General features: G+C 35.7%; 1 protein-coding gene across 1 annotated transcript; it reads right to left on the reverse strand.

Annotated features, from left to right (window-relative positions):
- Nucleotides 1-10589: 10589 nt before the first annotated feature.
- Nucleotides 10590-13611, reverse strand: LOC110109011 (protein SCARECROW 1). The gene is made up of 2 exons (XM_020839902.2): nt 11705-13611; nt 10590-11320 (listed from the first exon to the last, which is right to left on the reverse strand). The coding sequence occupies exons 1-2, from the start codon at nt 13162-13164 to the stop codon at nt 10849-10851; spliced, it is 1932 nt and encodes a 643-aa protein (XP_020695561.2). The 5' UTR covers nt 13165-13611; the 3' UTR covers nt 10590-10848.
- Nucleotides 13612-14840: the final 1229 nt, after the last annotated feature.

The following is a 14840-nucleotide window of genomic DNA, read 5'->3' on the forward strand; positions in this document are numbered from 1 at the left end:
GAGAAATAAAAGATTAAACAATATTATTTATTATCATCAAAATCATGAACTTAAAAGCCCGAGTTGCAACAGGGGGGGGGGGTGGCCAGGCTACCCGTGTGATTTTTTAAATGTTTTTTAGTTATTCCAGTGGAGTTTTTCCGTTGGACGGCCACCTAGAAATTTTATGGACTTTTTCCACCAGAAAATATTTTTTCGGTGGTTTTTTTTTTGCGACGGATTAGTTTACCTACGCTCGATTTACCGTAAAAAATATTTTCTCCGGAAAGCCACCGAAAAATTTTAAAATTTGTCAGAAAAATATGAATTTTTTGTTGGAAAATCTGTCGATAATTCACAATTTTCTTGTAATGTTAGGACAGATAGAAGAAGGGTAGTTGAAGGTCAAAGAAGATCTTTATAGTATGTTAAACCAACACTACCACCGGTATGACCTAGAGTTTATAGCTTGATCCAACAAGAGGATAAGAATGTGCCTCGAGGATCCACTGGTAAAAGTTTCAATCATTTAATTCATTGATTAATAATTTGCATAGTATATTATGCTTGAATGATATGTGGGAGTATGATTATTTTGAATAAACTCGTGATTGATTGCATGTATTATTTTGGAGATTTTGAATAGATTTTAATCAATTTATTGGTTTTGAATCTTATTGATTTGTTTCAACAAATTTACAAATTGAATATATCTTTATTGATTTGTTTTGTCTGCAAAAATGTTGAGGGAGATATTTTTCTAAGTGTTGAGATTGTGAAACTCCTAAGTAAAAGAAGCTAAGCTCTTAAACATCGTGGTACCTTTTGATGTACTGGTTGAAATTTCATTTAAGAAACTTCGCAGTTAAGCATGGTCATCTTGGATTAATTATGTGATGGATGGCCTAATGGGAAGTTACACCAACTAGACAAAACCGTAATACTTTTAGGCCAAAGTAGACAATATCTCGATAGTTAAGAGTTCAAACTGTTACAAATGGTATTATAGTAATACACCAACTAGAAGATTAGAATTAAGAGTCATACAAGATAGAGTGTTACGCCATGGGAGCAACCTATTAAACCTTATATGGGACAAAGTGCTACATGATGGGAGCAATAACCTAAAATTGCAGGGACCAACTCTAGAATCATATCTGCTTGATGGATGATTCTGGGACAAAGATGCTAACAAGGGTGACACTTACTTAAGTGGGGGAGATTTTAAAACCCCTTAAGTAAAATAAGCCAAACTCTAAAACATCGAGGCACATTTTGGTGCAATGATTAAAATTTTATTAAGAAACTCTATAGTTAAGCATGCTCATCCTAAAATAATTCTCAGATGGGTGACATACTGAGAAGTTACACCAACATGAAAAAACCATGAAGCTCTTAGGCCAAATCAGATAATATCTCGATAATTAAGAGTTTATGCTGTTACAATGTATATAGTCAAGGCATTGATAAATATAAATGGACAACCATCTTAGTAGTTTATTAGTAGAAAATAATGCTTAAGCAGTTGAGGTTGCTGGTCTATAGATGAAATCACTTATCCTATGGATGAGGTCACCAACTTTCTGATGAGGTTACTAACCATGGATGGATGTGTGTGTGCTAACTTTGGTCTTGAGTGAGTGGTTACTAAATAAGGGTAAGTAGGCCTCCTAACTAGGCAGCAAGTAACTCTTGGTCTTGAGCAAGTCTTTTTTGAACAGGTTTGAGTTCACTTTGCGACATGACGAGTTGGCATATTAGGTTATTGTAAGGTTCTTTAACTTTGGTGTACGCTCAACAAATTATTCTAATTAAATCTTGTTAGTTTTATAACCTTTGCCTCCCTTATCCTACTGATGGCTTGAGTTGGTTTGATTTAAGTTGCAACAAATCCTTAAGAAATTTAAAGGTACAGTTCCTCAATTCTGTTGTAACTTTAGAATCTATTGCAACAAGAATAGGAGTATGAATAAGATCAATGATTTACTAAGCGCATTGAAAGTGCTGATGTTGACTTAAAAGGAATAATAAAAAAATAGGAGACAATACTCAAAGTAGTGCTAGAATCACAATTTTCTTGATTTATGAATGAAATAAGAACTTTAAATAACTCAGTTGTGAAAATTTTGGAGTGAAATGCCAAGTTGAAAATTTTGCAAGAAGAAGAAGAGAATGAGTAGGATCAATGATTTAACCCCATATATCCTAATTTTAAAAAGAGTTATATTTCAGAAAGAAAAAGAACTTTCATATAATTGGAAATATCATTTAGCTTGGGCCCTCTAAAGCCTTTAAAGTTGTTATATTTGACAACTTTAAAAGGTAAAATCATTATACGGGGAATGACATCCCTTTTTTTCAGGTTGGTAATAATGAGTTTGTAATACTCAAAGATGTAGATCTTATAATTTTGATGACCCCTGAACACCCTATAACCATGTTATAAATTATATTTTTGACTTTTAATCTTCTAATTTTTTTATCAAGTACACTAAGAGTGTTCATGCTGACTTGAAGAGAAAAATTAAAAATTAGGCCATAATATGCAAAGCAATGTTAGAAGCATAACTCACTTGATTCCTGAATCAAACATGAAAATAACTCTTTTGTTGAATTAGAGATGATATGGAAATAAACCATTTTGTTTCTTTAGGAGTGAAATGTCAAGTTGAAATTTTTGAAATTGTGGACAAACGAGGGGGGTATTATCATGGGCACAAGAAGATACATTGGCATGTCCTCTTACATTATAAGAGGGGAAATCCTTTAAAATTGGTAAATAAGCACTACTTTAGTTCATCATTAATATTAATTAGGGATGTGGCCGGCTAAAGTAAACCATATGGTAGGTAGTCTATTTTGAACTTTGTTAGAGGCTTATTTCCATGGTCTCCCTAGCGAATATGTTTGCCTTTCACGGTTTCCTTTTCTTAATTTATATAGGAGCATGTATGGAGTCTTTTTCATTTTTTGAATAATAAGTTCCTCTAATGTCAGGGTTTAAGTTAATAATATGGCCCTTATAGGCTATCTTCAATCAAACAATCTTTTTAGCATCTCCGCCCTTAAGATGATTCTGGTAGTGCACTCTAAAGATCTCTAGATCTCTTTGTGATCTTCGCCATTATTTTTATGAATTTTTATTGGTAAATAAATAATAGTTCTTTTAGGTTTATAAATAATCCTCTTACATTTTTTGGACTGTTTATTATAGTAATTTTATGGACTTGCCTTGAGTTGGCTAGTTTTTGTTATTATTCTTACTATCAAAAACTTGCCTTGAGTTGGCTAGTTTTTTTTAGAAATAATCCTCTTACATCCTACCATTTTTTTGATTGTTTATTATAGTAATTTTATGGACTTTCCTTGAGTTGGCTAGTTTTTGTTATTATTCTTACTATCAAAAACTTGCCTTGAGTTGGCTAGTTTTTGTTATAAATAATCCTCTTACATCAAAATATTCTTACTATCTTATGGCTATCTTTAATCAAGCTTGCCTATCGTTGCATAATTAGTAGGTCTAAACACATAAAGTTTACCATCTTTACCTTACCTATCTTATGGACTTGCCTTGAGTTGGCTAGTTTTTGTTACATCGAATCCCTGAGATATTTGGATGTGTAAATACTATATTTTATTAATAAAATAAATTCAAAATTGAGATTATCTCTTTCATTCATCATAAGGAGCACAAGCTTTCTATGCTAGGGTTTTATGCTCCTTGCATTATCACTTTTTAAGATCCTATTCTTCATCATCTCAACTACTACCCCTTACATTTCTCTGGGGGAGTTCTTTTATATCTCTTTGACTTGGGCAAAGGCCAAATGGAAGAATATGTCATTCTTCTCTCTATACATTTGGGTATGATTGATTTTACTCCTCATCTACACAAAGGGCTCCTCTATTAAACCTACCCCTCTCATCATTCTATTAGAGATGAAAATATGAACACACATGTTATTTGCTAACTCCATTAACTTAAAAGGCTTACCAACCTCACACTTGCTTAGAACTTAAAAACTTTTACCGTACCTATAATGAAAATAATGTGAAGATAATGATAATATCAAATTAGGAGCTCATTTTAAGTGCATAATATTGGAATAATACATTTATAGGTTATGGTATTGGCGAATGAACATTTCATGGTACTCTTCTTATAAAATTTATCAAGCCCTTTATTTATATGAAATGGAGTTGGGGCTTTAAGACTATATTGTTGATACTTGACTTTGGGAAAATCTTACTAATGTTTATCTTTAATGATAGAAAGAGAGAGGTTTCTCACATATTACTTATAAAGTTTGTGTTCTTCTTACAATTAATAATCTCATTTATGTGAAGTTAAGGCTTAAATTTGGTTGTTTACAAAGTCCATATAAGATTTGCAAGGCAACATCAACATATCTTTATAATATTACATACTCATATGAGGTTATTTATGATTGGCCACCCTTTGTTTGATATGTATGTTCAACTTTTGTTCATGATAATGACTTTTTATCTCTTAGTCAACATCAAAGCCTATTAACTTTAATATTATTTAAAAATCTAGAGGATGTAGTTGAAGCAAAAAGGTTAGGAGAAAATGTGACGTCTTTGATTCTATCTCCACTTTTATTACTAATCATTCTCCTATTATAATGTGTAAACATCCTCTTATAATTTTGGGTCTTGTCTTTATGCCTAACTCCTCTCTTCTCCACCTTCTATAATTTATTCTAACCTTTCAAACTTTTTATTGACAAGTTGTTTGGTCATCTCTTCATCTATAGGTATTAAATTGTTGACTATGAAAGCTTTCATCATGAAATAAATTTAGAAGGTTGTAGAATTTGGGTGAAATGAAACAACTCTAGGATTACCTTTAATTCTTCCCATATAGATTCCCAAGTCATTAATAGTGTGATGGATGATAATGACACAAAATAGGAGTGATATACATACACTATATATACGTACTTAGACACCAAAATATACATTAATACCGTCTGGTAGTAAGGCTAAAGATAGGGAAACCCTTTTCTCTCTACCCATGCCACCTATTTCATCTTAGGTGCACTTAATCCATCATTTATTTATGGATGTTGGACAATTCTACTCTTAATTTTTCTTAAATATCTATGCGGCGAAGGGTTGTTAACCCTCCCACCTAAGTTATTTCCCATGGAGTAATCTGTAATTTGTTCCTTCTTATATGGTAACCTTATTTGATTGTCTACTCCTAGTCCTTTACCATCACTCCTTGAAAATACAGAACTACTCCCCTTCTCACCCTCACCACTTGTGAGCATACTCTTTAAACTAAAAATGATATGTTAACTTCCCATTTTCCCAGGCTTTTACCTTCTTCCTCTTCAACATTGGTAGTGATGAAGGAAGCATTTGTTTTTCTCAAGTCGAGACTGATGAAAGTGCTCAATAGTTGAGCCTAATACTTTTTGGTTTTTCTTTCTGTTGACGACCCTTCGATGGTAACCTTATTCCAAAATTTCACAATGTTTGGAAACTCAATGGTATAGTTAAAACGTGGTCTCTTTTTAATGATCTTATTCTCATTAAGTTTGCATGTTTAGGATTTGAACCGACAAGTAAGAGAGGCTATTCAATTTTTAATCGACGACTTTAACCTTTTCAAATTCTCTTGAGATTTTACCCCTATTTAGAAAGATTTTAAAGAGGCTCTCATTTAAATGAAGTTATAAATCTCTTCTTACGCTATTAAATTTAATATGTTATATCTAAAATTATAATTATTAATAGTATTGGAAACTCCATCATAATTGAATCTCTAACAACCTCTAAATCTTGATAGATTTTGTCATAGTTAGTTTTCAAATCCACACCAGTTCTTCTGTTCTATGCAACATACTTATATATATAAGTAGGAGCCCAATTTTACTTTTAGGGGAAAATACAAAGGTTGTTACCTGCGCTCCCCCCCCCCCTGTTGACAATCTTCACTTCACTCCTTTGAACATAACCACAAATCATCAAATGAATGATGCTTTTATATCCCTTCCCATTTTCTATGATTTTATTCTTCCAAATCAATACAAATATCATAATATTACATCTAGTTATTAAAATTTGCTAAAAAGTCAAAGAACTTATTCTTTCCCCTCCATTGACATTCCCAGTAGGAAGCTTGACAATTATGTGGGTCTTGCTACAAAAATTATTATGGCTAATATCCCCATCCTTCTATTGAGGAAAAAAAATCTAAAAAGGGATTTTGCCTTCTCAAATCCCAATAACCTTCCATTTTTTGTAGAAATGTCAAAGATTTTAATGGAGGCATTTTGGCTCTTTGAGTGTAGGGAGTTGGTAAAAAACTCAAAGATTGGCATTATATGTCTTTTGAAAGTAAAAGAGTACTTTTCTTTCACCTTTGATAATTTCTTTACAAGGAACTTCCAAATTTTTGGTAATTTGGCTAGTTATAATAACTTTTTGATTTGCTTTAGGGGTTGTATTTTCCTCACAAGAGACCACACTAGGTCATTTTCATGGGTATTACTTCTCCTCCTTAAGATATTTATGAGTTTTCATTATTTGTTAAGTTCTTCATTATCTTCATTTTTATAGAAAATGGTTCCAATGAACGGTGAGATTTGTGGAAGTTTATTATTGATTCTACTCTTATTGCTCACTTACTATTTATTTTGGGCGAGTTTATTTATATTAGGGCTACCAAACAAAATGTTGGTGGGAAGAGTCCAATCCCAAGCTGTTTAATCAATTTTAATGGTTGAATTTTTTAATGTTTTCCTTTTGGAGCTTCCTAACAATTGTCTTTCTTTTAGTTAATTAAATCAATAGCCAAAAATATCTATTCAGAGTCTCCTCAATGGATCTTTTTAGAATGAGGATTAGCTTCATAGTAATCCTTGAACCAACTATAAAGTTTTTCCTTCTATCAATGGATTAATTTCCTTTTACTATTTATTTAGGATCCTACTCTAAGCTTAATCACGTGTTTCCTTAAAAGAACTTTTGGAGCTTATGTCATAGCTTCATGGTGCTGATTGCAACTGCTTGGAAAATTTATGTTAGAAGTGATCCTTTATTTGTATCATTTAATAACTATCTAATGTGAAATTGCTTTTAAAGGTATTAAGTGCCTTCAATTTTAGTTCAAATATTGGTATGAAATTGAAAAATGATAAGTTGTATGATCTTCATCAACATAATCTATTGAACCCTTCTCTGCTTTAAAATCCTTTGTCTCTCAGTTATTCCAAATAGTTCAAATAGTAAGCCAAGTGCATTTTATTGTTTAAGTTTGAGTAGAACTTCAATTTTTTTATTCCATAAAATTGAGAATGGATGGAATCTTATTCACATCATGGAAATTATCACTCCTAGTACCTACATTACTCAAAATGACATCATTATTGCACATATTCATGTTTCTCTATTATTCCTAAATTAGCTTTGTATCTTTCACATTTTTATTAACAACTTAGTCATTGTACATCATATTTTCTATGATGACCACATATTCCTTTTGGATCCCTTCTTTATCGATAACATGAAAGCGTCTCTTTGTAGTATTTTAAATGATAAATGCCTAGGTCCAAATAATTTTTGGTTCAAAATTCTTCATGTATTTAAGGGAGGTGAAAACTCCAGCTATAGTGGAGGCTAAGCATTACTTCTTCCATACGATCAAGCTTCTCAACCATATGTAAGCTTAAAGGACGTTAAAACTATCACCTATTGTAATACTATATAGAAAGTAATTGCCAAACTTTTGGCTAATAAACTTAAATGCATCATCCCTTTTCTTATCAATGATGCTTTAGATGCCTTCAATCATGGTAGAGATAGTAGATAAGATTTCCCTTAGTAATGAACTCCTCTAGGGGTCCAATTCCAATTTTTGTCCTAAAATTTAATGCTAAAAATAATTTAAAGAAAGCTTTGATAGTATTAATCGAGATGCTCTTTACAACCAACTAATAATGTTTGGATTCTTTGCTCTTTTTTTAAAAAAAAAAAAAAATATGTATTATCAATTTAATATATAAAGTTTTATTCTCGATTTTCATGAATGATGAACTCTAGGGATATTCCAATCATCTTTTAGCTTCTAACAAGGTCGTCCCATCTCCCCTTTGTATTTATTATGTTCGTGGATATATCACGTCTATGTTAAATTCTATTTGTTTGGACAGTCAATTTATGGCTAGCTTAAACAATAATGTTAGAGTGTCTTTTTTCATCTATGCTAATGACCTCATTACTTTTAAGAAAATTAACATAACCTTTTTTTACTTTCCTTAACAGTACTCTTTAAAGCTTTTGCTAAAATGACTGACCTCAAGATCAATAATTAGGATAAATTTCTCCTCTATTTTTCTAAAGTTGTGGATACACCTTTAGCTTAACATTGTACTGTCATTCTGAATATAAGGTGCAAACCCCTTTCTTAGAACTATTTGGGAATTAATATCTCTTCTTTTAGGCTCAAGATATGTGATTTAATAAATATTTTTGGCAAACTTTAATCTTGGCTTTCAGATTAAAAGCAAGAACTCTTATATTTTAGTATATGACTTTAATTAATCAATTAACTAACTGGTGTTACCTTCTATATTATTTAAGGACAAATTTTTTTCATAAATATGTACTGGAAAGGATTATCATCCTTATGTCTAATTTTTTTTTTTCAATATAATTATACAAGAAGTAATTTTACACATCTCATGATGCACTGTGTTATTTTTTAATGAATAAGAGGGACTAGGTTTCTCTCATTTGACATTATGAATAAACTTTATTTACCTAATCTTAATTTTGATTCTTGCTTAATTGAGTTGTGCATTACTTATTATGGCTTCATTTGAAAATGATAGCACAAGAAGGTTTCAGTCATGTGGAGATCTCTTTACCTATAATCCATTCAATTGTAAGGAAAAATTACTTTCAACATTACCTTTTGTAGCATTTTATCCTTCATGAACCTTGGTTAATTAATTCTTCTTTATGTTTTACAATGATTTTGTATTAACATGAATGCTTGAACTAATGAATTTATGATTTATGGACACATGAGCTTTCTTTCTATTAATTGTGAGGTTGACTATTCTTGTTAGAAGAGTATTAATAACATTAATTAAGTTTGATGGCCTTACTTGCCACTAGAATGGCAAATATTACTATTGCTTTAAAGGGGCTTATGTAATACTTCATTTACAAATTGGCAACATTGAATGGAGTAGGTTTATTTGGTTTAAAGGTTATTCGTTAAAATATGATTACTTTGCTTGAATGATCCAAAATAGAGTATTGAAAATAAGTCATGTTTTAGCTGAAAGAGGATTGTCGGTCTCTAGAGTATTCGTTTTGTGTAAGTGCAATTTAGAGTCATAGTCATTTATTTTTTACTACCCTTTTGCCTTTTTTATTTATTATTATTATTTTTTACTATCTTTTTGCCTTTACCTTGCTTAAAAAGTACATTCATTTGGCACTTTTTTCACATAATTGGTCCATCCTTCAAGCTTTGGTTTATGCATAGTAGTTTTCTAGTAAAATCTCAAGAAGATTTAGGTGATGTTCTAATTTGGGTATAATGAAGGATAATATTTATTTATACATTTGATAAAAGAGAAATAAGTTGAAACATAAGTTGTTCCTTGATAATATTTGGTCATTAACAACTCACTTTCACTATTGATTGAGAGCTTCTGCTACCAACTAAGAGGTCTTGAGTTCAAGTATAGTGCATGCTGTGTATGAATCTATCTTAATTAGTCTAAATTTTAAAAAATAAAAACATCTGATCATTATACTATTGCTGCTCTTGGAACTAGTGAATTTCTTCTCTCATATACAATTTTTTCATTCCTTCTTTATACATTTCACTTTTTGATTGGGCAAAGGGTGAAACTCATCCTTATTTTTCTTTACAATTTTGAGGTTCAACAAGGCAGAATTTGATCTTGAAATATCTCCAATGTTCTTGTTATGAGTCAGTGTCATCTATTCTCTTCAGTCATGGATGGAACCATGATATTTCATGATTCTCAAAGGCCATAATATTGTCGGGGATAGAAGCTATTTCTATTACAATTTTTGCTGGAGAAACTGTAAGTTACTTAGGTCTTCTGCTCATTTCTCATCGTAAATATACAGAAATTTTGATGGACACTTCTTGTACTTGGATGACAATATAATTTTCTGAGCAATGGATTGTATAGTATCTCCAGGTGTAATTTGGCTGCTATCATTCCATCATTTGGATAGCTGCTTTTGCATACTGCACATTTGATTTGATTTAATTTGTTCACTGTGACACTATTTTAAGGCGAATCAGAACATGCCATGTCATCAGGTATACAATAGTACACAATCGCTCGCACCGAATAATTTTATGTTTTCTACATATGTAACTTGCCTATGCCACAATGACTACACATATGATGACTAATATTGACCCTTTATTACCATAATTTCATCCAATTTATAAGGAGCAAAATATCCCAATTTTTCTCATTGGCGAGTTATGAAGCTCCAAATGAAGTATATAGCTCCAGCTTGAATTTAGACTAAGAGAACAAGTTAATTAACCCAATAGAAAAACAAACATTGAACCAACAGGAAGAAAACAATTTTATCTTCAAAAACAAAACAAAAAAAATAATAGACTACAGAAAACATGGATTAGTAATAATGACAGAATGATGAGCATAACTACATCTCTCATGGAAGTAAGGGATCGATTAGGAATAATGATATAGTATTACACGAAAGATGCACTGTTTAATCTCTTCAATTTTGGCCCATTCTTTCCAGTCTCACACCATGTACACCAATATGAAAGCCATTCCAATGAACAAAAGCTCTTCTTCTTTCCTCCTACCTTGCAACGCCACCATATCCAGCGCAGGTTGTCACCGGAGTTTGAATCGGCTTCCACGCCGACGCCGTTAAGAGACAAAGATCTTTCCACCCAAGCTTAAGCGTTCCATTTTCTTCCATTAAAGTGTAACCATCCGAAGGAAACATACCGAGAAGAAGCGTTGCCTGAGCATGCGCGTTTCCGGCGAGCGAGACGCCACGGAAGCCCGACTGGCTCAGTTTTTCCCTCCAATTCCCGAACTTGATCTCACCAGAACGTGCCGGACCGCCGACGGAGAGCACATTGCGAATCTCCCTCGAAAGCAGCTGCTGTTCGACGATATGCCTCTCTTGGCTCTCCTCACCGTAGCTCGCGCCAAGGGAGTCGAAGAGAGCAGAGTAGTAGTGGATGGCTTCGACGAATCGCGCAAGAAATGAGCCCGCTTGGCTCAAATCCTGTTCCACCATCGTCACCACCTTCGGCGACAACCTGATCGATCAATAAAAAGAGTACTTTTTCATCAATAGTGTTAATCGGAGCTTAAAATAATGCGCAGGGAGAGAGGTCAAAGATTTCAAAAAGCAAAAGTTGGAAACTTGTAATGATTATGGAAAGAAAAGCGATCAACAGACGAAGATAGAAGTACTGTAATAATAATTACTACTTTTTAGCTTCTTCTAATCCAAAGATGCGACCCATGAAAAAACTCTTCTTTCCGGATCTCAAGAAGGCGATGCAGGAAAGGATGGTTCAGATTTGAGACATCGATAGAACCAAGCATTTGGCCCCTCCATGGCGATCCTTCTAAAAAAAGGCGCGACCTTGGAGGAAAAAGGAGAAACTTTTTTTAAGAGAGAGAATGTGAGGGGTTACCTCTGTAGTAGCCAGAGTGTGTTGGTGTCTGATCCAGTGACATCGTAAAGCGAGTGGTGAAGCCAATGAACGGCAACAGCCTCCCGTCGTGATACACCCAGCCGGTCGGGGTCGAGGTTGCCGACCTTGTCTGCGACGGGGCAGAACTCAAACGGAAGACCAAGAGTTTCAGCAAAATCAGAGAGCCGCTTCCCTGTTGCCTGAAGAGCTTCAAGTGAAGAACCAAGACCAGTTAGACGAACACGCGGTGGGCCTCCGGGTCGAGATGCGAGTATATGAAACAATCCCGGCCACTGAAGTCCTTGCATAATGTCGAGATCGATGATATGCACACATTCCTCGCGCTCAAATGCTTCCTGTATCGCCTGGTTCGCAGTAAAATGTGAGAATTTTACGAACGGGCTTATGCCATTAAAAACCTGAAAGGCCGAAGCCAGACGCTGTCGGTGAACAGCAATTGGCGGTAATGGCGCGTAAATACCGAGGCAAGAGCTTATGAGACGAGCGGACATTGCTTCGGAGAAGTAAGCCGCTACGCGCTGCGCCGATGTGCCGAAAGGAGTCGAAAGCTCCGAAATCTCAAGCAGAAGACGGTTAGCTTCCTCAAGGTTGTCGGCGGCGACGGCCTCCGCGCATTGGAGAAGAAGAGTTAGCAAATGGAGTCCATCTTCGTCGCGCTTCTGCTGCCGGAGCTCCTCTTTCCTCGCCGCTGAGGCCAACGCCGTTGGAGGCGGCGGCGGCGGCGGTGGAGCTGCCGCAGCTTCCTCCGATGAGACAGAGGCAGCAGCATTTGGTGGGTTGATTGTAGCGTTATTATGATTCTGTTGCTCTTCCCAGGTTGGGACCAAATTGCACTGTGAGGGTTCTCTTCGCTTATTTGCTGGCTCCACTGGCGTTTGAGAGTCGGAGGAGAGAGACCGTAGGCGAAACTCGAGAACGGCTGCGAGGCCGGGGTTGCAAGGAAAGATGACCTCGCGCACATTGTGGATTATTTGTGGGATCGATACGTTAGCGGCGGCGCTGGTGATAAGGTCTCGGATGATGCCATCGATCCAGGCAGAAGATGAAGTGTCCTCGGCATCCAAGGTGGAGTTTTGCGGGCCAGTGGCTGTGCGGTTAGGCTCAGAAGTGAAGAGGGGGAGGCCGGAGAAACTGCAGAGGGCGGAGGGAGCAGGGGCGGTTGGAGGAAGAGGAGGGAGAGAAGACAAGGCGAGACTTTGGGGAGTGTCGGAGAGGAGTAGCTGGTCAGAGGAGAAGGGTGGAGGAGGGCGACGAGGTGGGTCGGGTTGGAGGTCGATCTCGGATGCAGGGCGTTTTCTCGCCATTTTTACCGCAGGGAGAGGAGTAAATGAAGTTTCTTGGAGGAAGATAAGAGGGTCTTCTTGGGAATTAATAGAGGAAGGGGAGGCGTTGGAGGGATCATGGGGATGAGGAAGGAGGAGGCAGGAGGTGGATGCCATCAGAAAAAACAAGGGGAAGTGGTTCTACGCATGCTACGCGGGGGGAGATTGGAGGAGAAGGGGTAGGAGAAGATGAAGTAGGAATGGTCAAGGAGGAAGAAGAAGTGTGGAAATAGAAATGAGGTAGTGAGGAAGTCGAGGAAGAAGAGTAAAAGAGCATCGATGAAAGAAATAAGGAAGCCAAAAGGATAACGGTAGGGGGATTTGGACATGGGCGGTCGGGGAAGGAGAGAGAGAAAGAGAGAGCAGACAGAGAGATCAGAGACGGCTCTTTGCTATGTGTCTCTGGATTTCTTTGGTTGCTTTCTGGCTCGCTATGGTGTGTATGGCTACTGCGTAGTGTGCGCGGTATTCCATGGGAGGTGGGGTTTTGGAGGATAGCTTTTTCATGTTTTGGGTTGGGAGTTGAGCTGTTTTTGATGGAGATGAGCTCTGAGGTTGCTTTTTCTTTTGACTTTGGGGACTGGTCGTGATTTCATATATCGTGACGGAATAAAATCTAGAATTGTAAATAGCTCTAAGGGATTGTTTGGTATTGAATTGCATTTAAGTTGATAGGATTTAGTAAATTCTGTAAATTTGAATTTAGTAAATTTTGATTATATTAAATTCTGTATTTTATTTGGTATTATATATATATATATATACATTGATAAATTTTAAGAATTGTTTAGCAATGTAATCCAAGATTTATGGCCGTTAATTCAATTAGAAATTAAACAAATTATGAGTTATTCATGAATAATATAATTAGAAGCTACTTTAATTATCCAATAAATTATTTAAGAATTTCATAATCTTAATATGAATTATCAAATAATTTATTTAGATATTATTTTAATAAATGTTTTTGTTGCGTCCTAGAGTATTCGCGGCGGTAAAGAAATATAAAGTTTAGCATCTTAGCATTGTACGAAGATGCATCACACAAGCAGATAAGATAGAGGGTGCAGGGTTCATAAGAGACCAGAGTTTTTACGTGTAAACCCCTAAAAAGGGGGGAAAACCACGGGGCCTGACCCAGATTTAATGAATCAACTAGTATTTGCAGTCAATTACGAATGAGACCCTTCTTTGGGAGAAGGCCTTGGCTTGATGGTACAAATGTACATCATATAGAGCACATTACATGGTGGGAGTTACAATATAGACATGTTTGTTTGGTTGGCACGACCATAGTTGATATGATAGCTATCAGAAAGATCATTATCTAGTGATGGAGGTCAGAAGGACCATAGTAAGTGACGGAGGTCAGAAGGATCATAGTTGGTAGGAGACAGAGGTCTGACAGACCGTAGTTGGCAGGAGACCAGGGTCAGAAAGTCTGTTGTATTGTGATGGAGGTTGCAAGGACCATAGTAGACGATGGTGGTCGGAAAGACCATAGCCGGTATGAGATAAGGGTCTGAAAGACCGTAGTTAAAAGGAGATCGGGATCAGAAAGACTGTTGTCTGGTGATGGAGGTCGCAAGGGCCATAGTAAACGATGGAGATCGGAAGGACCGTGGTTGGTAGAAGACAGGGGTCTGAAAGACCATAGTAGTAGGTCAGTACTTCGATAGAAGTCCAGGAATCAAGCGGTGGTTTGGTAGAAGTTTGGCCCTTAGGTGGTGTTCTAGCAGAAGTCCATGCCTCAAGTGGTGGTCCGGTAGAAATCAGAGGTATCACGTGGAGGT

The sequence above is a fragment of the Dendrobium catenatum genome, unplaced genomic scaffold (assembly GCF_001605985.2).
Source record: "Dendrobium catenatum unplaced genomic scaffold, ASM160598v2 original_scaffold_96786, whole genome shotgun sequence".
NCBI lineage: Eukaryota > Viridiplantae > Streptophyta > Magnoliopsida > Asparagales > Orchidaceae > Dendrobium > Dendrobium catenatum.

Bases quoted from the DNA above. Each gene is read 5' to 3' on its own strand.
- LOC110109011 (XM_020839902.2), bottom strand. From the start codon at position 13,164: ATGGCATCCACCTCCTGCCTCCTCCTTCCTCATCCCCATGATCCCTCC. The intron at 11,321-11,704 runs GTAACCCCTCAC...TTGATCGATCAG, and splicing joins ACACTCTGGCTACTACAGAG to GTTGTCGCCGAAGGTGGTGA.